General features: G+C 38.4%; 1 protein-coding gene across 6 annotated transcripts; it reads right to left on the bottom strand.

The window, feature by feature from the left end:
- Positions 1-171: 171 nt before the first annotated feature.
- LOC130097154 (atos homolog protein B) lies at positions 172-24,770 on the bottom strand. Of its 6 annotated transcripts, none has more exons than XM_056263887.1 (11): positions 24,414-24,770; positions 14,211-14,366; positions 8,844-9,022; positions 8,015-8,196; positions 6,010-7,304; positions 3,961-4,019; positions 3,779-3,878; positions 3,184-3,342; positions 2,883-2,951; positions 2,528-2,715; positions 172-1,359 (listed from the first exon to the last, which is right to left on the bottom strand). In XM_056263887.1, exons 5-11 carry the CDS (start codon positions 7,087-7,089, stop codon positions 1,206-1,208), a joined length of 1,809 nt encoding a protein of 602 aa, XP_056119862.1. In that variant the 5' UTR covers positions 7,090-7,304; positions 8,015-8,196; positions 8,844-9,022; positions 14,211-14,366; positions 24,414-24,770; the 3' UTR covers positions 172-1,205. The 6 variants fall into 6 exon arrangements, with proteins under 6 accessions (XP_056119862.1, XP_056119866.1, XP_056119867.1 ...); XM_056263891.1 differs by having other exon boundaries at positions 6,010-7,301; XM_056263892.1 differs by having other exon boundaries at positions 8,019-8,196.
- Between the last annotated feature and the right edge of the window lie 80 nt (positions 24,771-24,850).

Raw genomic sequence — 24,850 nt, 5'->3', positions numbered from 1 at the left:
GATACTAATAGTCCAATATTTTACAGTTGTTCAGATCAGCAGCAGTCAAGCAGATTTTTCTGCATGCCCACACCCAACAAACTAGTTTGTGTCCACAAATCTCTGAGGAGGCAGTGTGGGGTTGAGCTTGGCATGAAACACTGGAGGTATTTTCACTTAATCTACACAAGCTTGCTTTTTAATATGTTGTAAGTGAATGTATTTTATTGATCATACACAAAACATACAGGCGCAAACCTTGGCATTGCTTCTTAAGTATCCCTTGGCAAATTACAGTCAAACACTGGTTTCACCTGCAAGTCACAGAGTTTAATCAATTTTAAAATATACATAAACAACATTTTCTGATTTTAAATACCCCAAATTTCCCTCCCGTTCCCTTCATTTTCTTCCCCTCCCTCGGCAATCTTTTCCCTTCATCCTAGCAGAGGGCACCTACTACCTCCACAAAAATTAAATCACTCTAGTTGTGCAGCATATTGCTTTTTTTCTTTTCTTTCTTTTTTAAGACATTTGCGAACATAAATACTACAGTTTGTTTTCTGCTCTGATGTTGGACTGTTCAGAAGAAGTTGAAACCGCAATGTCCTACAAACTGCCCTTCCGAAACGAGAAAATGTCCAAAATACTGAGGTCTATCCTCCTCTTTACAACCAATGCAGATACTGAATGGATGTACTTTCAGTCCTCTGTTCTGCTGGTCTCTTTCTTTCTAGAACTTTCTTATCCCCTCCAATGGGCAAGTTACTGGTGGTGTCCATTGTTGAAACTTCAATCTGGGCCTCAGAAGTCTCTTTTTCCATATTATTTGCTTCCATGTCCATCATACCTCTTTGTACATCCAACCAGCCCTCTTTAATCGAGGAAGTCCTTATCTACTGATGGTCCCCAACATTTTAGACCGGGTTGGTGGGCATGTTTACGACTGGTCCACAGTGGGCAGGTGCAGGCAGAGTGAAGGGCAAAGCTTAACTGTTTAACGGCACTAGAGGAAAACTCAATTTAGTCACAAGGCATGCATGTTACACACTCAGTTCTAGAGTTTGCCCTCAAGAGGGTGTGATATCTGTGTGTATGTACATACATTTGTCTGCGTATGCATGTATGAGTGCAAGTGTGTCTGTGTTCAAGTGTACAGGGGTCTCTTGTCTTGCAATCTTTATTAATGCGGTCCTTCTGCCCCACTGTAGCAGGGCATCACAATCTCACACTCTGGGGGAGTATTTGGGGTTTCTTGGCACCTCGGTGAAAGATTTCAGCTCGTAAGGAATCCCAGTGTCCACCTCGATGGACTTGCGGGAGAATAGCAGCCGGATATCATTGTGCAAGTAGATTTTCCCAGATTTGGAACTCTGGAATCTGAGATGTGCAAACACAGAGGATAGAAAAACAGGTTTATTATGCTTCATTTGCCACTTATTAGAGGTAAATAACCTACTAATTACTTTTATGATTCTCTTTAAATAGAATATGTTTAAAGGGGTGGTTGATTATGATTTCACTTTTCTAACTTTAGTTAGTCCCAAATGTTGCTGTTTGAGCATAAACAACATCTGCAAAGTTACGACGCTCAAAGTTCAAAGCAAAGGAAGATATTTTCTTTTAAAGAAATTGCTTTTCAAGGACTACAACAATAAACGGCTGGTAGGGACTACACGACATTCCTCCTGGGTTAGTGACATCACTAACCCTAAAATTTACATTAACCCCACCCCCGGGAACACGATTTATAGATTATCAAGACAGAACTTGCTAATCAATGACTAGAAGATAGTTAACTCCACATAAGCTACATAATTTCATCAACTAACCATTCAGAAATGTTGTCTACATGTTGTCACTTCTTATTGAGTCTCTCCACCTTTCTGGTTTGAACTTAAAAGGCTAAAAGTTTTTGAAATTTTCAGTGTGTGTCTGTGTGAGGTAATCAGAGCTGCTAAGAACAAACTTTTGTAGCTCCGCCCTCTGTGCTGGGAGCAGCAGCTCATTTGCATTTAAAGGGACAGACACAAAAACGGTGCGGTTTTTGCTTACTTTAAAAAAGGGACAATTTTAACATGCTATATAAAAATATCTGTGGGGTATTTTGAGCTAAAACTTCACATACACACTCTGGGGACATCAGAGATTTATTTTATATCTTGTGAAAAGGGCATTTTACCACCCCTTTAATATAGTTATTTAGTTTAAGTTAGTTGCAAACTAGCCCATACACAACTGTTTTCAACGTGGATAATAAGAAATGTTTCTCGAGCATCAAATTAGCATATTAGAATGATTTCTGAAGGATCATGGGACACTGATGGCTGCTGAAAATTCAGCTTTGCCATCGCAGGAATAAATTACATTTCAAAATATATTAAAATAGAAAACTAAATATAGTTATTTTAAATAGTAATAATATTTCACAAAATTTCTGTCTTTACTGTATTTTTGTTCAAATAAATGCATCCTTGGTGAGCAAAAGAGACTTCTTTCAAAAACTTTTCCAACCTTAAACTTTTGAACAATAGTGTTCAGCATTTACCTGAGGTGTATCAAGTAGCAGAGAATCTTCTTCCTGTCAGACAAGGAGCCCTCCTGCCCCTCCACCTCATCCACAGGCACCAGGAAGATACGATGGCGCAAGAAGGTCATGTGATTAACGGGCATGTCCCCAAAATTATACGTCACCAAAAACATTTTAACCACAGTCTTATTGGGGTTAAATAAGGTCTGCAAAAAGACAACCAAAAAAAAGATAGTTCAAACAATAGATTAAAAAGTAAAAGTTACATAAAAAAAAAAAACAATATATATATATATATATATATATAATATATATAATTTACAAAACATAATAATACTAATAATAAATGGAAAGAAATAGGAAGAGAGCCCACCACTTGAATGGTCCCTGCTTTGGGTACGCTGTATCCTTTTTTTCCAAGTGGTTCTAGCAAGATCACCCCCTAAACATGGCAAATAAATATGACATTTAATATGCATTTTACAAAGGACATTTATATGTAAATTATGGGAGTCAATCAACAGATAAATCAACTGATTAAAAAATAAAAAAAACTCTAAATTCACTAGGCTAAGTGCATGCTCCTTTTAATACATGGGCATTTTACAAGTGCTGAGAAAGAATCCTCTAGCGTAACCGCATGGATTCAACACACAAAGGTAGTAAGTATATACCAGGAAGGGAGAAGGGGCACTGTGCTCTGAGGTGTCATAGTAAGTCACTTGCACAGGCAAGGTTGCATGCTGTGGGCAATAGGAGCCGCTAGCCCCGATCTCTGCTGTGAAGCCCTCGATTCGCCCAGATGGAGTAAAACGGCCCTTCAGAATTGACTCCTTCAGACAAATGCACACACAAACCCCAATCAGAAATGCATTAAACACAACTTTTAAAATCTTTACACATTTTAAAACAAAATAAAATGTGGGCATCATACTTGCCGACTTTGTACATACAGAGGAAAAACCGGGCATTATACTAAACGACTGAGGATCACACACTACCAGACGTTCAAGTCATTCCAAACACAAACAGAAACATGCACCTTGTTACTAGGAGACGCATGACAAATGAAAACAATATGTTCTAAAATCAGCTCAAAATATCCAACATGTTTGACATCCTCCGACTGGGTGAAATCATAGTCTGAAGCTTTCAAAAATAAAAATATTGGAGTCTGTGCCCATCATACACTGTGCTATTTTCTGAGAAATTTGTCCAACTGCCCATAACCTATATTAATTTAGTATTTTATTTATTAGCTTAGTGTACCTCAAAGTTGCCAAGAAGAGGTCTGCTAATGGAGGATAAAGAGGAGACTGAACTACAGGAGCGACTGGTGTCTGTTCTGCGTCCGCTGCGCAACTGTCGACTATAACAAAAAGTAACACACAAATGTTTTTATTAATATAATCAAATATTTGTGTTGAGACAAAATAAAAAAAGCAACTTACGATTTGAGTCGACTCCCTGCTTTGAGCCTTCGACTTGATCGCGAACAGTCTGTAGCAGTCTGAAAAGGAAGTTTGAAAAAGATGTTACAACTAATACCAAGTTTTACTTCAATAATCTGTTTAAGAAAAAAAGACTTGCATCAGAAAATAATGGCGAACTAATGTTGAGGTCCATTTTTTTATCATATAAAAACAGGTTGCTGATAAACGTATAACTAGATTTAAATCTCCTCAATCAGCAAAAGAAAAGTGTTTGAGAGATTGGAAAGATGACATTGGGAAAAGAAGGCCCATTATGACATCAGAAATCACATTACACTTTGAATGCTGAACATTCTAATGTCAATGGGAGATTTTCAAACAAACCAACAAACCAAAAAAGACTGCAAGTACTTACAGATGAAGATGTAGCTGCAATATCACACATATCCCAGTAGTCCATAATATCATTCTGATAATAGTTATTAAATACTATTATTAAATATCAGCTAGACTTAACTATAGACTGTGTATAAAACTTGTACATTTTCAGATAGTCTGCTCATTTATTTCAGCCTATTCATCTCTTTGTTACTCTATACTAAACCTCTGTTCGTTCCTTTCTCTTTGTGATTGTCTCTTCGTTGGCCTGTTTCTATGATCATTTCTCTGTCCTTCACTTTCTCTTTTATTCTTCCCTTCTTGGCCTCTCTTCAGTCCTGAGCTCAGCCTTCGAGCACTGACACCGTCGTGATGAAAGTGACAGTATATGAGCCTCTGTAGTCCGTGTAACCCCTTTCACCCAAATTCGCTCATTCTGGAACTGAATTTGGCCAGAACCTGTATGTGTATATGGTTTAGGTCAGGTGAGGCAGGTCTCACCTCTTGAACAATGGCTCTGTCAATGGGCTTTGTTCTGGAGTCCCAATGCTTATTGTACCGCAATGGAAAATTAAGCACACATATTCTAAAATCTCTCACTTTCTCACTCCCTAATGTCTTTTATCCATCTGACTAATCACCTTTCATCATGACTCTGTCAGTAATAGGTAGTAGATCATTCCTGCCCCTTTACACTTACGCATCGCCTAGAAAACGTTTCTCAGCACCTTTCCATCTCCATTCCTATTTGTAATCATTCATAATGTGGAAACATCTGGTATGTTTTTCCCCCCTTAAATTATGGCTTTTACACATGACTCACAGTCAAAGCGTCTCTCACAATGTGCCACTTTTATCTTAACATGAAAAGCATTGCAAACACTAGTCACAGATGATTGTACCTTCTTTTCTTTTTTTATTCACAAAGAATTTCTAATGATTTTATGCTCTGAATGCCATGATATGCAATTAGTTTTCCATCTTGCTTTATGAATGATAGTAATGTGCTTTAATAATTGGCTACACATTGAGTTGGAGCTGTCCGAACTATGAGAGTTGCATTACTAGACCCCCTCCCCCAGGGGGAGTCTTCAAGGTTAGCTCAAAAGTGCATTATGTGGCAGGATGCCAAATGGGAGACTAGAGACTGTTCTGTTTGTCAATGGAAGTGAAATATTGTAAAACATCTTTAATATTTAAAATAACTGTTTTCTATTTTACTAGATTATAAAATGTAAATTGCATATACTGAATATTGAAAATTAAATATACTGATTTGGTGTTCAGGAACGAGTTCTGATTAATATCAATGTTGAAAACAGTTGTATTTTTGTGTAAATCGTGATGCATTTTTTCAGAATTCTTTGATTAATAGAAAGTACAAAATAACAGCATTTATTTGAAATATAATTTCTTTGTAACATTATTATGTCTTTACTGTCACTTTTGATAAATCGACTGCATCCTTGCTGAAAAAAGTATTAGTTTCTTTAAAAACAAATCCCAAGCTTCTGAATGGTAGTGTATAATTGAAGTCATCTACAAAATAAATGTAAGGGTCTTTATATAATTGGATTACGAGGCGCAAGTAATCAAGCTGGTGGTTAAAATTTAAGTTTGTATATCTAGCTGCATTGTAAAGTCATGTGGAATGGCCTTCAGTTTAATTTCTAGTTATTTGCATCTCACCTTGGTGTGCTCTCTTGCTGAGGGTAGTAGATGATTCCAGAAGGGTGCACCCTTGGCATCAGTGCTGCGACAGGACGCTAATCCGAGCCCTGGTGCCAACAGTGCCAGCCTACTGCGTTTTGATGTAGATGGACCCTCATCCTCTGAGCAGGACTCTCCTGTATCACTGAAGGAGAGAAGTCTTTTCTTCACTGGACAGGAATTGGATGATCCTGGTATCTGGCTATTTTCTTCCCCTGGTGTTTTCTCAAGAGAGCTCAGTCCGTTAGAGGAGGAGGAGGAAGAGGAGGAGGTCTTTGTCTCCAATGGTGGAGGAGAAGATTCGAAAGTTGCCCCCCATTCAACAGCTTCAGCGGGTGTTGAAAATGGGACCGGTGCCCAACTGCTCTCTGTGGCACACAACATACTCTTGACGTCCACAGAGTCGTTCTGTGGCTCTTCGCTGGAGCCAGCCGGGACGTTTCCTGCTGTGGAGGCCTCGGTCCTGGGAGTAAGGGTAGGAGGACTCCCCTCGCAGTGACCCCAGGTGGAGTGAGGGCCTTGGGGGTCCACCATTGGAGGAGATTTTGGGGACAGCGGGGCGAAGACGTCTGGGACAGGCCTGTCGTGGTTGTGCTGGGCTGGGCGGCGACCAGGAATTGGTGGATGCGAAGGGGAAAGGGGAGGAGACCTAGGGATTTCTGAGTCTCTGTGCTCAAGGAACGAGTTGTAAAAAAGTGGTTCCACCCCAGACCCACACAGCACCTCCCCATCGGACTCATCATCATCATCATCATCCTGTTGGAAAAGACGCTTGTGGGCGACAGTGACCGACGTCCCCTCTAGGCTACGTTTCATGCCTACTCTGATGGGTCGCAGAGTCTCTTGATTTTCTCCAAAACCACCTCTTTGTGAGAGAATGGACAGCTGGTAGACCTTCTGCAGTCTGATCTCCTCTTCTCCAAAAGGTCTGGGAACTACTCGGCGTACTCCAGGTTCAGGGCTCTCGCTCCGAGTGCTAGGCAGAGGCAGATCGCCATCCTGGGCTGGAAGCTCTACGGCCGGCTCTTTACGAGCCAGTTCCACGTGGATGTGACGCATAGTGACTTTGCTTGTGCTGGGTGATTGTTTCAAGGGAAGCTGTGCAGTGTTAAATAATAAAGACACAAGCTCTAGAGAGTTCTAGAATGTCCGAACAAGTGCAACAAGGCTGTGAAAGTGAAAGTAAGCTTCCCGTCTAGGTGGATGGAAGGCTGTTGTTTCCAAGGGTCAGTTATGGAGTTAGCACAAGCTGATTTCCACAGTGCACACTGCTTCTGAAGTACAACAAACAGGTATACAAGCATAAGCAAATTGATATGAAACACATAATATATATATAGTACACTAAAAATAACCAGCTCATATGTTCATGAGCTCAACAGCTCATTTTTTAATCCATTTGAGAAGAGTCTTTTCACCTATTGATCGAATTATTTCAGGTACACCACCCCTTTCCATCCGATGGACATTTCATTTGGATTTAATTTTGTTTTTGTTTTTTTATCCAACTGAGCCATCAGATTACTAATGGATTATTTAGGTGCATGAAATGTAGCTATTGTCATTTAGACAGCTAATTACACTAAATATGTTTTTTTTATATGTTAATTCATTCAGGAATCAGACCATCTATTTTCGCTGTATGGTTTTGATTCACTAAAAAGAACTGGCTCATATGAGTCAACTTTGGGAATCAGAGTACACTGGTTTTATTGTGTTTCTGATTATTTTAAACGAAGAATTGGCATATATGCATCATTTGTGAATATATGTTTGTTTTTGCTAGCTGTCCGCAAGGAAAATGCATTGCCATTATTTCTTGCCATACTTTTTATCTCAATCACATTCAATACAATCTGTAAAATCGCATTCACAACTAAAGGGAGAGTAACAAAAGGGAGTGTCACAGCTATAATTTGGTGCAGGAAACACTGTCATAAAATACATTTATACAAATAAATGTGTGCATGACCATTTTCCTAACCTACGTGCCTGTTGGAGCCTGCAGCTTGGCTTCAGACCCTTCTACATCCACCCCTGGAGCTTCTGAGTTGTGTTGACCCTTGAATTTTGACCCTGTCCTTAGCCCCTGAATTCGCCCATCTCCAAAACTGCCCCTCTGATGCAAAAACAGCATTCCCAGACACACAGGCAGCTAACAGGGGCCTGACAAAAGAGAATTAGCAAGAGAAAATGTCAAAGAGACAATCAAGTTTATATAGAGACATAAAAACACTTCATAAATAAAATAAAATGAATACAATTTTGGACATAAACTCGATTTCTGTGCTGCACTTAACAGACCATGTTGAATAGGTTTTAAACCACTCAAGAAACACCTAACATTAGGACTACTAAACTTTGACGACAGATCAAACCTGCTAAACAATTACTTGGTTACCAGAAATCATGGGCTATGTTCACACTGTCATTCCACGTCCGGTTATTTGTGTATCCGATTGGAATCTGTTCACACTGTGCATCACGACTGTTCAGATGCGATTTGTTTCTGCAACGTATTTCAGCATGTTTTCAACAACAACGTCTGCAGTTTATGTTTTATGTGGCGTGAGAACGTCACATAAACATAGGCAGAAAAGATACATGAAATTGGATCAGAGCAGTCAGACTGAAAAGGATTTCCATAAATAGGATTTGAATAGAATTTTAAACCACATTTGAATGTAGCTTAAAATTTTTTTTTTGCCATTTACACATGCTAAATATGATCAGATTCCAATTGGCTATGCACAAAAACAGATTTGGACTGGCAGTCTGAACAGGGCTATAGTATATGCGTTTAGTTTACTTACCAAGGGCAGAGCGTCAGTGAGGTGGGAGGGGCCTTGCAGAACGTGCCAATGAATAGATAATATCTCTCCTACAGCTCCACCCAGATAAGGCCAGCGGCCAATCACGCCTCCCCTTGGCTCCTGAAAGGAGTGAACTGCTCAGCGGCTGCATCCTGAGCCAGGCATTCCAGAGACACAACCTGTCAGAGAACAATGGTTAAATGGACAACAAATCAGTAACCATCTTCAGTTCAACCTGCACATGATCCGAATCAGTCGTTGTAAACAGATTCTAAAGTCAAGTTTTCTGATAAATTGCTGTGTCAACACATGCGCTGATGAGGTTAGATGTCAAAGCTCAAATTGATCAGTCATCTAGCTTTTAATTACAAAAGACATTGTTTTACTGGTTAATAAATCAATCAAACAAATCACACTAGCAGGGAACAGACACAAAGAGCAATCATATGACTCACTAAACTCATTTTATGCCATCTGATTAGGACACATGCTTGAACAGACTGTACTACATTGCTCTGACTGTCTCACTGTCTCTAGAGCTCAGGCCTGTTTGGGATCAAGACTGGCAGACAAAACACGGAGATGCACAACAGAACCTTTGTACCGTCTTGCATCAGAGAACGAGCAGTCCTGCTCATTAAAAAGACAAAAACAGGAACATACAAGCACTAGCCCTAAGTAATGGCTTTTGGAAAAACACGATATAAGTGAGCATTATCAACTGAAGCTTAGTTAAATGCATGTGGTCTGAATGCACTCTAGCTTAAGGAATCTTTTTGTCCTTCCTTTTTCAATATCTTTAAGAAGCGCAGTGAATTTGAAAAAATTCTATTATTTAATCACACTCATGTTGTTCTGAATCTGTATGACCTCCATCTGTGGAACACACACACAAAAAAACTATTTTGAAGAATGTTTTAGATTTTGTTATTTTTGAACGAACTATTCCTTTATAGGTCGAATGTGGGCCATTATTTACACCACTGTGATCATATATATGTATGGTTAAGCTGTTTTCAAATTAGCCGTCTTAAGGATGCATACATCACATCCAAAGGAGGAAGAGAATGACAAATCCACTGCATTATGAAAATCATAATCTGCTTGTCAGTTAAAGGCACTAAAAATTATGAATACCACAAGAGAGCTCTGGGAGTGAAGAGGTGCCTAATTATGCACTTCAGATCAGTAGCGAGGCCAGAAATTTTGAAGTGAGTGGACCTTGGTGAAATAGGGTGGACCTCAATTGTGTACCACTTGGCCGCAAACTATCTGGACTTGCCGTTTTTTTTGTTGTGCGCAGAAACCTGCGTAAATGGGGCTGAGCAGGCGGTTCATCGAGTGTGGATAAATCAACCGGTAGGTTGCTTTTCTGAAGGATGGGCTCTGGGTTGTTTTAATTATTACTTACTATGTTACACCAATCTAATGTTGAAAATAGTTTGCTGATTAATATGCATGTAGACATGGTGATACACTTTTTTCAGGATTCTTTTGATCAATAGAAAATTCAAAAGCACAGCGTTTATTTGAAACAGAAATATGTTGTAGCATTATAAATGTCTTTCTCTCACATCTATTTAATCAATCCTTGCTGAATAAAAGGTTTAATTTTTAATTACATTTATTCAAAAAACAAAAACCTCAAAATTTTGAACAGTAGTGTGACATATCTTGCGATGCACTGAGCACCCTCTAATGAAGCTCAAGTATGTCAGTCTGATCGCTATAAAAGCACAAAATATAAAAAAGACAGAATGTTGAGGATTTGGCCTTTCCAAGAGAAGCATTTGCATTACACTGCTTGAATGAAGTATTCAGTGGCCTCTCAAGGGAGGAGCTTACACTGTAAAAAAGTCTTTAAAAATAGGGCACAATGTACTGTGTTAATATGAAGGAATTTTCCATATCGATTTTTCACCTATATTTTGAATTACACATTGCATTGTGTTGGGTTTTAGGGTTAACGGATAATGGCCTGGCAGAAAATGACCAGTACCTTTTCTGGTTTTCTATGGATTTTTTTCTTTTCTTATATAGTGGTGGCAGAATGTTCCTGAGCGTTTTTGAGTTCACTAGCAAAATATAGGCCTCAAAATATGGGCCTATGTGGCCAATTTAATTAGACCATGGAGAGATACAAAGAGATAGAGACAGAAATGAATACTGAAGGAGAGTGTTTTGGTGAGGTCACACAGCATAACTTGGGGTTGAGGGTATTTTAGGCATCGCTTTGACAAACGGCTAACGGGGCAGACCTCACAGTGACATAAGATCTGAAATAACATTCAAAAGGTCCAGACTTGCATAGAGGACACCTAAAAACACTATCTGTAACCAAACAGCATTCCAGGACCTGATTCAAAACCAGACAGATACAAAAACAATGTAAATAACTGAAAACAACCAATGTAAATAACTGAAAACACAACGGACAAAAGTTTGGGTTCAGTAAGATTTGTCAATAAGACATTAATACTTTTTCAGTTTCCTCAAAAATATTAAGCAGCCTAATTGTTTTCAACATAAACAACAAATCAGCATGTTAGAATGATTTCTGAACTATCATGTGACACTGAAGACTTCTTTCAAATACATTTTAAAAAGCATTTTGAAAGGTAGTGTATATAGAGTTTTGAGAAATTTGGGTTATACAAAAGTCTTTTTTTTTTCAGAGTTGGCCAAGCATATGGTGGTCTGTTACACATGATGTAAGACCCTTAGAGCGTTGCTGTGAATCTTTCGTCTCAGCATGAATAGAAGCCTAAACCCCAGGTCAAATACAGCTGACAAGACACACACCAGCTAACACACTGGTGTTACACACACCAACATGTTGCTCAGAGGGTAGGATGAGAGATGTAAAGTGTGTTTATTCAAAGCAAACGATGCCAGTGATATGACTACACACTTTCATATACAGTACGTAATGCACTCTTCTATGCAACAAAATAGACTTTTTTTACACATACTAATTTTACCAGTCATTATAATATGTATTGCAATCAACTGCATGATTTCATTATCAGCTTAGTCCTATTCCTGAACGTCTCTTGATATGGTTGCATCTACAAATCTAGTAATTCCATTGGAATGAATAGTATTCCAGGTTATAATAACAATTCAAGGACAGACTGAGAATTAAGTTTATCCACACTGCCTGTTAAAGAAAAAAGCAAGAATGTTCATCCCCACCCCCAGAGAATTCAATACAGAGTGGAAGAAAATAGATAGGGAAACCAAACAACCAAGACTAGCTTGGGTAGCTGTCAGCTTTATGGTGTTTTTCTGGTTACTATGTATCATTTAGGAAGAAGAAGTCAGCCAAGAATTAGTCAAGTCAATTTAATTTGCATAATGCCTTTCATAATACAGCTAGTTTCAAAGCAGCTTTACAGAAAATAGTGTCTTCTTAATGCCCTTAGTGAGAAACTGAGCAATGGAAAACCTCCATAAGATGATTAGAAGAAAATTAAGGGGATAATTAACAACAAAAATATTTTACATAAATCACACTGCAATGGAAGACATCTGTTATCTTCTTTAGTTATTGGGATTCTTGAATGCGTAGCTGCGCATCTGTTTGTGATGATTATGAAGTGGTAGCTGATGGCTATAGAATGAAGCAACAATATTTCCTTCTTCACATTCTAGTTTCTCAGTTTCAGGAACAAGGCAACAACACAGATAAGAGATGGAAGGACTCATAGAAACCAAGGGGAAACTTTATGACTAAACAATCAAAAAATACATTGGAGCTTCATTTCAAACATTGTTTCCATGGTTGACCTCTGAGCCCAAACAACATGCTGGGAATACAAGCTTTATTAAACAAGCCATTCTCCCTATGGAGCTTGTTTATCATAGCTATGAGCCCGATATAGCTAGTTTAGCTATATTATTTATGGATGTCATCTCATCTAGCTTCTACCTGCCAAGAAAGTATAACTTTTTGGGGGTTTTATGGAAGCATGGAAGTATTCTCAAACAAACGATTCTTGATTCTAAAATACAGCTGAAAGAGTTTCTTCCCTCACTGAATCCTCAAACAGTAAAAACAATGAATTCTTTCTCACCATGCACGTGAGAGAGTGAGTCACCGAGAAAGAACATCTCATGGGTGTGAGTGTAGACCTCTACCCTTAAGGTACAGTGATGATGTGTGCAGCCTTGAGGTTTCTGCAAAACACCTGGCTTTTATAACGGAGGAAGCCACTAAATGTCATTATAAACTACAACAGGAACAAAGACTCACAAGCACACCTCTGTCTAAGCGTATCTCTCCGCAACTAAAAGCCTGTCAGTTTGCAAAACCAATAGCTGAAATATTATCTCTAGACACAGCACGGGGCATGATGTCATTGATTCATTCTGTGCATTGACAGATATGACAAGACAAAAAGAAAAAGCATGAGACAGCTTTTTTTCTTCTTCAAAGTTCTCTACGAAACTACTTCCTTTTCCACTTCCAACCACCCATGTTCATAAATGGGTGGTTGACCAATGACATATACAGCAAAATAAAGTTTTTAGGTCCAAATCCACATTAACTTTAAAAGCATAATTTATATGTAGGTGCTTAAACTAGTCACCATTTCTTTAAAGTTATCCACCATTTGCACCAGTATTCCATTTAGTCTATCAATTAATATAAGACCTTAAAACATGAATGTATTAGTTAAAAATAATACAAATGTGGTTTAAAATAATTTGATGAAGTATAACATATCACACTGCAGAACACTGATACCACTGCAAAAAAATGGCAATGACTCATAAACAAACGTAAGCAAAACTTTAGGTTAAAATCTATATGAAGGGAAGCGTAATTTATGCGCTTCAACTGTTTTTCACCATTTTAAAGTTTTTTGGTGCATGACAAATAACTTTTTAAAAGCACAAATATATTCTAAATGTAGCATCTCATTTAAGACAAGGGCATACAAACTGAATTTATAAGATAAAAATAATACACATAGAAAACATTTTGATTAAAATAGTGTTAGATAAAGTATAACATGTCACACCAGGACACTGATGTCACTGCTAAAAAAAAAAATGTCAATGACTCATAAACAATCTCAATAAAAAATGAGGTTCTAAATATAATTGGGGTGCCTTAACTGGGTTTTCACTATTTTTACAGCTTGTAGCTAGTTTGCAGTTCATTTAAATAGCATGTGGTGTGACAAATGAACTTTTAAAAGTGGGCCTACACATATTCAAAATGTAGCCTCTCAATTAATATGAACAATACTTAACCCCGATGTTTACAATAGTTTTAGATGAAGTATGCCATGTCAAACTGCTGTCACTGTTTAAACCACCCATAAACAATACAGAATTCATGTTAAGCTCTTGACTCACCTCTCTAAGAACTCCAGCCCTTTCCTACTCGTCTGTTTCTCCGTCCTCTCTGTCGGTCCTCTAAAGTTGTGGTTGTTCTTGCTTCAAGACTGAGGAGTTGAAAGGTTACTTGCATGGAATGATGAGGGAGTGCAGGCCTTTATTTCTGTTCCTCCCCTGAGAGGAGAGAGAAACATACAAGACTTGGGTCCAATCAAGGTTTCTTGTTCAAGCAGTCTGTAAAGGCACATCTCGCTGTTTATGCTCTCTCTGCACTGCTATTCTGGTATGCCCAACTGTGAATCTCTCTTTCCACCCTCCCGAACTCCCCCTCTCTCTTTCAATAACTCACACACAAAACCTCTCTCAGGCTCCCTTTGGCACATGCATATAAACTCTGTAATAACCCCCCTCCCGTTCCCCCCACCCCACTTTTCACTTCTAAATCCCCCCACCACCACCATCTCACACACATCTTTCTCCCCTCAAATAACTTCAAAACAATGAAAGCAGCTTTGGTATACCGCCTTTAGTCCTCCCTCCCTTCTTGTGCTCTCTCTTTCTTGTTAAATTTCTCACCACTTGTTTCTCTCTCAATCCTCTGCTTTGCCTTTCAGCCTACTTCCTCTCAGCTGGTAACTGAAGGCGTGCTCGCTTGCTCAGTCAGCACACAACTCATGTAAGAGTGGGGCCGGCTGTGCTGTCGTCTGATTGGTCATAGGGAGGGGGATCAGATGCCATAGCGACTGTCCTGATAGGTGTAAAGGTAAAAGGGAAACCTCAAAAGTCCCGCCCACCTGTTCAGCTTGTTTTGCAGAGGCAATGTATTCCCTCAGAGCTTCAGTGAGTTATTGTGTGCATAAGTGCCAGCTTGTGTGTGTGTTCTTGTCTAATGATGGCATTCCAGAGCAACCCAGAGTGTTACTTTGGAGGCAAGTATGCCAATGAAGAGATTCATGTTAATTTTAGTGATAACTTTAAAAGTTTGGGGTCAGAAAGATTTTACTTTTATTCAGCAGGGACACATTCAATTGAAAAAAAGTTTAAAAGACATCTATAAGGTTACAAAAGATTTATATTTAAAATAAATGCTGTCCTTTTGAACTTTCTATTATCAAAGAATCCTGAAATAAAGATTGTTTCTACAAAGATATTAAACAGCATAAACTGCTTTCAACATTGATAATAATAAGAAAGTTTCTTGAGCACCAAATCATCATTTTAGAATGATTTCTGAACATTCAACGATGCCATCACAGGAATAAGTTACATTTTAAAATATAAAACATTTATATATATATATATATATATATATAACATTTCACAATTACTGTTTTTACTTTATTTTTCCTCAAATAAATGCAGCCTTTATGAGCATAAAAGATTTCGTAATGTACACAAATATAAGCGCAGTTCAGCATTCAAACAAATGCTTATGATCATGCTTTACTCAAATACTGTACATTTAAAAGAAAAGAAAAGAAAAGGGGAAAAGAGCTCAAAGGGGAAGTGCACAGCTGAGCGGATACGTCTCTGCATGAAAGTGTGTTATCTGCCCTTGCACACAAACAGAGATTCTGATGGGTGTGAAGGGATGGGTGTGTGTGTGTGTGTATGTTTGTGTAAATGTGTCCGCAGGCAACATGCCACAGACCTCTTTGAAATGCATGTGCAATGCATCTTCCAAATAAGGAGAGGTAATTCCGGATGCACTTAAACGAAAGTATTAGCACATGCAGACAGATTAATTTCATCTCTTTAGATGCAGTGAGTGAGGTATAGGGGAAGGTGATGGTGCGGAGAGCTCAGTGTTTGAGGGTTACTTTGCATATGTGGTCGTAAAGGTGGAAAAGGTGTTACACCAGTCACTGTAGAGATCTAATGTCTTGCACTGCATGATGTTTAGTGAGCTTAAATTGAAAACATGCCTTGCAGAGACACACATGCTTCTCCTTTAAGAGCTCATGTTCCGTGCCCATATAAGGAATGCTTGGGGGCGTGGCTTGAGACATGAGCTGGCCTCTGAGAATTCAGATATACAGAGTGAAGCAAAACAGTACACACAAACACAAAAGAGCACACACTATACACAAAGATGCATATACACACACTCAGTGGTGCTTCAGCATAGATTTGGTGTATGATGCTGACAAAACACTGTAGTAGGCAACACTGCTCTCTGTTACATCTCCAAAACAAGTTTTATTATCTTTCAAATACTTTCCCTGCAGCTATTCTGGATATGAGCTGAAGCTGGGATCAACTGGACAATACGGGACTGAAGCTCACAGCTACATTATAACCCGTACCTTCCTCCATGTTTGAGAGTGTCTATATCCCTTTTCAGTAAAAAAAAAGAAAAGAAACCTCAGTATACTTTACAAAAATTCTTACTGACCCCAAATTGTAAACAGGAGTACATGCAAATTACAAAATGAACAATAGAAAGGAAAGCATCATTGTATTAATCAAATATGTTTTTTCATATATTTTTTGGACTATTTTAATTATTTTTTATTTAATTACCGTATTTTATCATTTTTATTAAGCATTTTTAAATTATTTCTCCCAAGGGAAACTAATATAATTTCCTCTAATACAACTACTATGTTAATCAAGTAGTTAGTTCATATGCCTACTGTAACAACATTTACACTGTTGCCATTCAAACAGTTAGACTCTAACTGTTTGAATGGCAACAGTGTAAATGTTGTTACAGTAGGCATATGAACTAACTACTTGATTAACATAGTTGTAAAGTTTTAAACAAAAAGTCTACATGCAAGGCAAATAACAGCACTTTAAACCAGAATTGAAGTCCCACAAGACTGACGCTATAATAGTCAGCTGTTCAACTTCCTGTTTTCCACTTCAATGAGCCAAGTGAGAACACAAAAGGTGCAATCCTGTGCTCTCTGCACAGATAATGTAAACACACAGGATGCGATTTCTGATAGTCACACCTTCAATACGCTTACTTTTATACTTTATTCACTTTTGATGTTGCACAGAGGTCAGAGGAAGAGAAAGAGACTCTAGAAAAGAGCAGAATGTTCCAGAAGAAAAATGTAGAGGAACGGTACAGCAATCTTGCACACGCACAATCTTTGAATGATCTGTGTGCATTACAGATACACATCTTTACAACAAACCCTATCCCAGAGTATGCATGCTATAAATAGATCGATAAAATTATACTACATAACAAAAGGCACTGAAACACAATGAAGTACAATGAGGCAAGGGCGAAATTGTCAATCACACATTGGGGGGGACAGCTGTGGAACTTTTTGTGTTGGCGCATGCACACATTTTTTTAATCAAAATAAAATAAAAGTCAGAGTCCGAATGTTTGTAATTGTATAACACAACAAGGAATTTTATTACATCTGATCGTCAAACCAACGTATAGCCTACTCACAATGATTACAGCATCGGCATCAATTACAGGCCTGAATTGACAACAAAGCGGTCAGTGATCTCTCTCTCTTATATTCTTCTATAAACATATAGTGGCTATAAACATTTTGATTAAATTACGGTTACAGGATAACAGGATATTTACCATTCATAGATAGCCTATGTGCCAAATGTCTGTCAATTTCCGCGCTCCTCCTAACTCTTTTTCTGTTTGGTTTTTCCTAACTCACTGACGATGCACTAGGGATAGGAAAACATGACATGGATTTCAGGAGAAATAGGTTTTGCTAAATGTATAGTGTAAGGAAGTCCGAATGGATTTGGGAAATGGACCGGCCGGGATTTTATATTTTCGGAGCTGGGAAGAAAGACGTAGGCTATTTGCAATCACATCTGGCCCTGCCCGCATAATCATACAAGCCGCGTTTCCATTAGGCTACTCTTCAAATTGCGCCAATTGAAATTGCGTAGCCTAATGAAAATGCGCACAATGGAAACACGTCCATTTCGCAAAAACTCCCGTTTATCCCAATAAAGTTTTTACGCTTGCATGAGGAGGCTTTTCAGGCAATTTGAAAAAGGAATATTTCGCAAAACTGCAATGGAAACGGGTTTTGCGCATTTACAGTCAGCTGACTTAGAATACGCGGTGTGTTTTGGGTCCGTGTCCGCAAATAATAATAATAATTATCATTATTATTATAACATTTATTATATGTAGAAGACGCTTTTATCCAAAAAAGGAACAAAGCAATTCGTCACATTTCATTCATAATACAGGTTGGACAATAATAATAGGGCTAAGATTATCACAAATAAACACAAGATTTTGACGCATATCCAAGTGTGTGTGCGGACTGGGTGTGGAGCGCGCACTGGATGGCACGGTGGCGCGGGCGCGAACACTTGCATTTTCCTATCAACAGTCGAAACAACTTAAAATACTCTATCATTTCTGGTCATACAGAATATAATAATACATTATTCGCAACTACTTTTATTTGCGTAATCTCACAATAACAAGAAAACGATGTGCTTTTGTAAAATAAAATGAAACAATCAGGCGCGCTTTCATGATCTCCGTGAACTGAAGCGCTATAACTGATAGGCTAGCCTTTGTAGACTGAAGCTTTAAATGTCCACTTTAAAAGGAACAAATTCGAATCGAAAGCTAATACCTTCTGATTATGTAATCCGTATGAAAGGTGCATTTCTCTCTAAAGGTGCATCTGGAGATGGAGATATGTTTTTAGCCGACACTGATTTAGGAAAACAATAGTTTATTAATAAACAATTAAAATGCCTCGTTATTTTTTCAGACACATTTATTATAGCCTAACTCAACTATACATCCCCTTTCTGTAGGCTGTGGTTATGGCTCTTCTCATTCAGCACTGCGGTAAAAATATAATTTCCAGGTTCTAATTTGGCCTTAGAAAACCAGTAAAATCTACATTTTTTTCTCCATATTAATTTGTGAATATTTTAAATGTTTAATAAAGGGGCAAAAAGTCATAAACAAATATCTGAAAATTCCTCTCTCTCTCTCTCTCTCTCTCTCTCTCTCTCTCTCTCTCTCTCTCTCTCTCTCTCTCTCTCTCTCTCTCTCTCTCTCTCTCTCTCTCTCTCTCTCTCTCTCTCTCTCTCTTATATATATATATATATATATATATATATATATATATATATATATATATATATATATATATATTATTTTTTTATTTTTTTGTGCAGCATTTGGTGTAGGCCTACAGGTCAAACTAAAATGTTGGTGTTCACCTTTGCGTTTTAAAAATACAACAACCGTTCATTTTTCGTTTTGCAATTAGGCCTACGGGTTAAATAAGAAAAATGAATGCAAGTACACTGACCGTTTGGACATAATACGAGACAGAGTTCTTTATTGAATTCATAAAATAAACAATAATTACAGGAGTAGTCTACTGGACTCTAAACCCACTGATCTATATAATGACATTAATAAAGTCATTCTATATTGATCAGTGTCTAAACCTCAAAGAAATGCCACAATCAAGACATCGGAGCAGAAATGAGGGAGAAACACCCAGGAACTCCGTGTCTTTCCCTGCCATTAACGCTTGGATAACACGCCACGTCTCCTTCCATTAATAATAATAATGTCTATGCGGTGGCTGTGATATAGGCTATAAACCTACCAACGTCCGTTGCCATGATTTTTGGAATGACTGATCGCGAGAGGAAAAAAAGACGTTTTAGTCGCATAACATCGGTTAATGGAACGCCGTCATTTCGCAATAGTTTTTTATCGACATTTAGAAAATATCGCAAAAGTTTTGCGCAAATCTGTAATGGAAACGCGCCCCAAATATGATCAAATATTGGGGGGGACAAATTGCCCTTCGTTGAATATTGGGGGGGACGTGTCCCCCTGTCCCCCCATAGGATTACGCCTATGCAATGAGGAATCAGCTGTGGAAGTCTGTATGTGTCACTACAATAACAAAAACAGAGCTGATGCTAGATATCAAGGCTAGTCCCACTGTAGAGATTAGCAGCTGACACTGATGAACGAGGACGGTAACTAACATGCCCTTGGTAATACGCTCTCCAAGGTGGGGGTTGTTGTAGGTGACAAATTTACTTCTCTGAAACAGAGTAAGGGCGTAATTAGAGAAAGGGAATAGATGGTGGAAGGTGGATTTGAGGGCAAAGGTGAAATGAAAGATAACGGCAGAGAAAAAGGGAGCTGGGATATGGAGGCAGAAAGATGATGAAAAGATATGGTGTTATTCTAGTACAAAGAGTACACACTCACACACACACAATCCATTCCACACAAACTCCTGCTAACCTGCAATTAGCCTAGCAAAGTACTATACAAAGTACAGGACATACATCTTAGGCATTGCTAAAAATAGCCTGTTCTGTGGCAATACTGCAGAACTTCATTTAGTAAAAAAATATTTACTAACCCTTTGCTAAAATACATTTTTAACTAATGTATTGCTACAGCCTATGGCAACATTCAAACTACTGTTAATTCTTAAAATTAAGAGGCTAGTCATATTTAAATGAATGATAAACAGCCTTGTTTTCGAGCTGGCTTGCTTGGATCAGACCTGTGCACATGCACACACTTAACCCAGTGATACTGATCTGGGAAAAATTTCTATTATTGAAATCCTTATCTAAGTCACCAGTAGAGTGGGTTTGGCTATCATGATTAACCATCCATGGCATCTCTACGACTATTTAAAGAAGTCAAGGTTCAAAATGTTGCAAATCAAATGTGCATGCATAGATATATAAACACAAATGCATTGGAATAAAGAAGTACTGACCAAGATTATCCAAACTGTAACCAATTCAAATGCACTGCCACAATGTTCTGACTGGTTGTTAGAGGGTTGCTATGCGGTTGCTAAGATGTTCTAAGGGGTTAAAGTGTATTGCTATGCTGTTATTTTAGTATTATTTATATACTACTATAATATTTCGAATTAGCTTTTATTTTATATTTTCAGTTTTTATTTTAAATCTAGTTTAAGATTTCGTAGTTTTGTTATGTGCTTCATTCATTTACAAGACAATGGCGCTTTGGGGACCTTAAAACCCATACTTTTGAAAAGTGAATTTCTAGTTTTTAAAAATTATATCATTATCGTTTCCATGTTAACTACAAAAAAGAAAATGACCTTATAGACCTTATGCACCAGAGAAACAAGGGCGCAGCCATCTTTAGAATATTGTCTTTGAACTTCCGTTTTTGCGGTAATTAGTAATTCGCTTTTGAAGTGGATTTAGTTAATGTAAAGTTAACGAAAGTTATCATGAGGATTGTAATGTTTAAAGCAGATGTCTTAACAAATGTCAGTCGACCGGGAAGATTTTAAAACGAGCCGTTCATTTATAAATAAATACGCAAGATCGCTGTGAAAATACAGACCGGAAGACAAAAGACAACGAGGACAACGCTGAAAAGGGGCGGGGCCTACATAAGGTCTATAAGCGCGTAGTGTTTCTTTATAAAGTGACATCGCCAACTACTGGCCTGGCAGCAGAATAGAGGGTTTTAAAGGTACAATATGTAGGAATTTTGTAATAAAATATCCAAAAATCACTTGCACAGTGTGATATATTTCCTGCAGTTGTGTACTTACAATATCCCAAAAGTCTCCAAAGATTTTTTATTTCAGAGAAATTCCAATTTTAAATAAGTGGCCGTCCCGGAAAAAAAATGTCGCCTGTCAATGACGCAATATCCGCGGTTTCCGCTCGTACTGCCATAGCCATGACGTAACCATGGCGACAGACGTGGACAACTGTGTAGAGCGTAACGTTTAGCTGCACGCTGTTGTTGTTTCGTTCAAACATTATGGACCATGGCAAGCAGACTTTGGGACAAAAAAGGAGAACTAAAATGAGGATCAATATCAGCGTGGCGTTTTCGAGATGCCGAGAGCCCCACGTCCGCGTCTAATTTGGAGCAACACCACTCTTGCATATACTTTATTAGACAGGTGAGCAAGTGTACATAAAACAAAAGGATGTATCTGTGTTTCCTTGCAACTCATGCAACTGTCAATAATATCACTTATAAACAATGCGAGATACATACGCCTATATGACGTGACAGATCAATCATTATGCATATGTTGATTCACCTCAAAAACCATCAAGTGATCGTTATGCTGATGAAAATTCACTTATATCGCTCTTTGTACTTATATCGCTCTTTGACCGAGATTATGGCAGTGCAATTAAATACAATCGGATATGTGTTGTTAAACAATATTTAGCCATTACTTGCAAATGTTCGTTTAAATTTACTTTGAGTACGATTGGTTTGAACACGTAAAACAACACGGCATTAACCATAAACACGTAAAACTGCGCAGCATTAACAAATCATTTGACAAATAGCTGTAACAGGATAATATAGCATAACATTTCGCGTTCCTTGCAGTTAACTCATTATGGTGACATAAAATATTGCGATCAGACGTACAGGTAATACAAAAACAAATAAAATGACCTCATCCGTGGTCATGATTCATTAATTCCATAACATCTCTGGATGGTGAAAACGACATCTCCCATCGTTCAACTCTCCCTCATAGCGTCACCAAGCTTCGCCTTTGTTATTGTTGGTAACTGCGCCCTCTTGTGGCGAAAAATTCTTACATATTGTACCTTTAAGTCGTTTTCGTGGATCCGTGTGACGACGTAATCGTTTTGACGACGTTGTCGCCTGTACGCGAAAAACTTTTCTGTTTATAGTTCATCGTTGTCGTGTAAATGTACCCTTAGAGTTTGTGCAAAAAAACATAAGTATTATCAATAATAACAGTGATGCTTTCCTTTAGACCAACTCAAACTGGAATAAGGATCCAATTCAAAAGGCCCAAACTCAGTAGCAAGGATAGTCTGTAAAAAAAGAACCCTGAATCCCGAGAAACACTGAAAAGACCAGTGCTAATGGACCGACACCACCCTCATTCACATCAAGATGAGAGAAAGAGCTTTTAGGGGAGATGTTGAATTGAAAGCCCTCATTCAACATTTACACGTATCGGTTGCAGAAAAGGTGTCGCTTCAGGCCTTAAAGACGCATGCTAAAACAGCTCACACTGAATAACCATCTCCAACATGCATTTGCTTCCGACACCAGCTTGACAAGCTTATCTTCCGATTTGCTGCAGCTATTCCTACCATGCATTTCCCTCACTAACCCAATGATGTAATACATACTTCTGCTGACGGGCACACAGAAAGAGGTCACACAGCAAGGGCATTAAGGAGCTGTTCTGAAGCTCTTAATATTCAGACTTCAAGCTGGTGATAAAGGGCACATTCTACCTGCAGCTCTTTTGGGACATGTGAGCCCTTTACAGAGAGAAAGAGCCCACTCGGGGTCACTGCTGATCCTCTATTCATCTTTCTTTTCTTTTTTTTTTGGACAATAGAAATCACTCTGCAGCTTTCCATTGTGCCTTTCTATTGACGTCCTGTCTGGCATCAGTAATGAGCAGGATGGATGCTTGCCTCTTACATATTCTGCAACCTGTGTGCGCACACCCACCCACTACCAAAACTCTGATGCTGAATCCTGTCTTTCTCGATTGAATCTGATAATTAGGCTACAAGGACAACATAATATATTCGCAGTGTTGTGTCAACAGCAACCGATTCTGAAGCAAACAGGCGAAGCTTTTTAAATAAACTGTGCCACTAAGGCATGATTCATATGGGCCCATGGCTAGGGGTGTAACATTACAGAAACAGAATCATGCACACTTCAAGCACAAAGAATGTAATAAATCCAAAAAGGACAAAAGAAAATAAAAATTAAAGGATAAAGAAGGAGAGGCACTGAGATGAGAAATGCCTGTGCCTTTTGCACTGATGAAAGTTGCCTTCAGTGGACGAAATAGCATGAATCAGACAAAGCAGAAACGCCCCCCTGCGCATGAACATACAGCAGCCCCTGTATGCATTGTGTGTGCAGACTGTGATTAATCAGGCATTTTCAAACACACGTGAGATCATTACAAATACAATAGATGGAAAAGACCTAAGGGATCTTTATTTGAGACTGGGGATCATTTAATCATTTAATCTTAGATTTAAATAAAGAGTTTAGCTTAATAAGGTATATACATGATTGACTAGTGAGATTGCTGAGGTAACTTACACATAAAAAATTCATCCTTCGTCATTATAATCTCAGATCCTTCACATATGGTGAAATGAGACTGATCTATATATAAATGGTGAAATGAGAGTGATCTAAAGGAGGATGGTAACACAAAGAGAACTCACCCACAGCAAACATACAACGATGACAATGACAAGGACTGCAGCAGTCAGCAAACTAACATTCCCATCATATCTGGAGAAAGAGTTTGATGGTATTTTAGACAGCAGGCAGGATCTCAAGATCTTCAGTGTAATCGACGTCAAACTATCTGCGTTGAAATCCCACAGTGTAACGAAGGTAACGTTATATCTGACCGATGAGGGTACAAGATCCTGGTTTCAAAATGTCGACAAAGCTATTTTGATTGCCTTTCTTCTCCTTTCCACGTCCTATGCCAACGGGCCTTTGCTATTTTCTGCTTGGCTCTTGGTCCAAAGCCCTCGCCCATGAAATTAGTCTGTCCCTTTAAAAACAATACTTCCGGGATTTGCTAAAAAATAACTAGGAGGAGGGACGTTCGAACAGCTGAAGGGCTGTCATTTAAGCGATTGGTCGCTTT

The sequence above is a fragment of the Rhinichthys klamathensis genome, unplaced genomic scaffold (assembly GCF_029890125.1).
Source record: "Rhinichthys klamathensis goyatoka isolate OS25496 unplaced genomic scaffold, OSU_Roscu_1.1 h1tg000210l_1, whole genome shotgun sequence".
NCBI lineage: Eukaryota > Metazoa > Chordata > Actinopteri > Cypriniformes > Leuciscidae > Rhinichthys > Rhinichthys klamathensis.
This window is presented reverse-complemented; position numbering and strand designations above follow the sequence as displayed.

Excerpts from the sequence above, each read along its gene's own strand:
- LOC130097154 (XM_056263887.1), bottom strand. The coding sequence starts at position 7,089 with ATGCGTCACATCCACGTGGAACTGGCTCGTAAAGAGCCGGCCGTAGAG. Across the intron at positions 2,952-3,183 it reads GTGCCCCTTCTCCCTTCCTG|GGGGTGATCTTGCTAGAACC; the intron begins GTATATACTTAC and ends TGCCATGTTTAG. Across the intron at positions 1,360-2,527 it reads TGCTACTTGATACACCTCAG|ATTCCAGAGTTCCAAATCTG; the intron begins GTAAATGCTGAA and ends TGCACATCTCAG.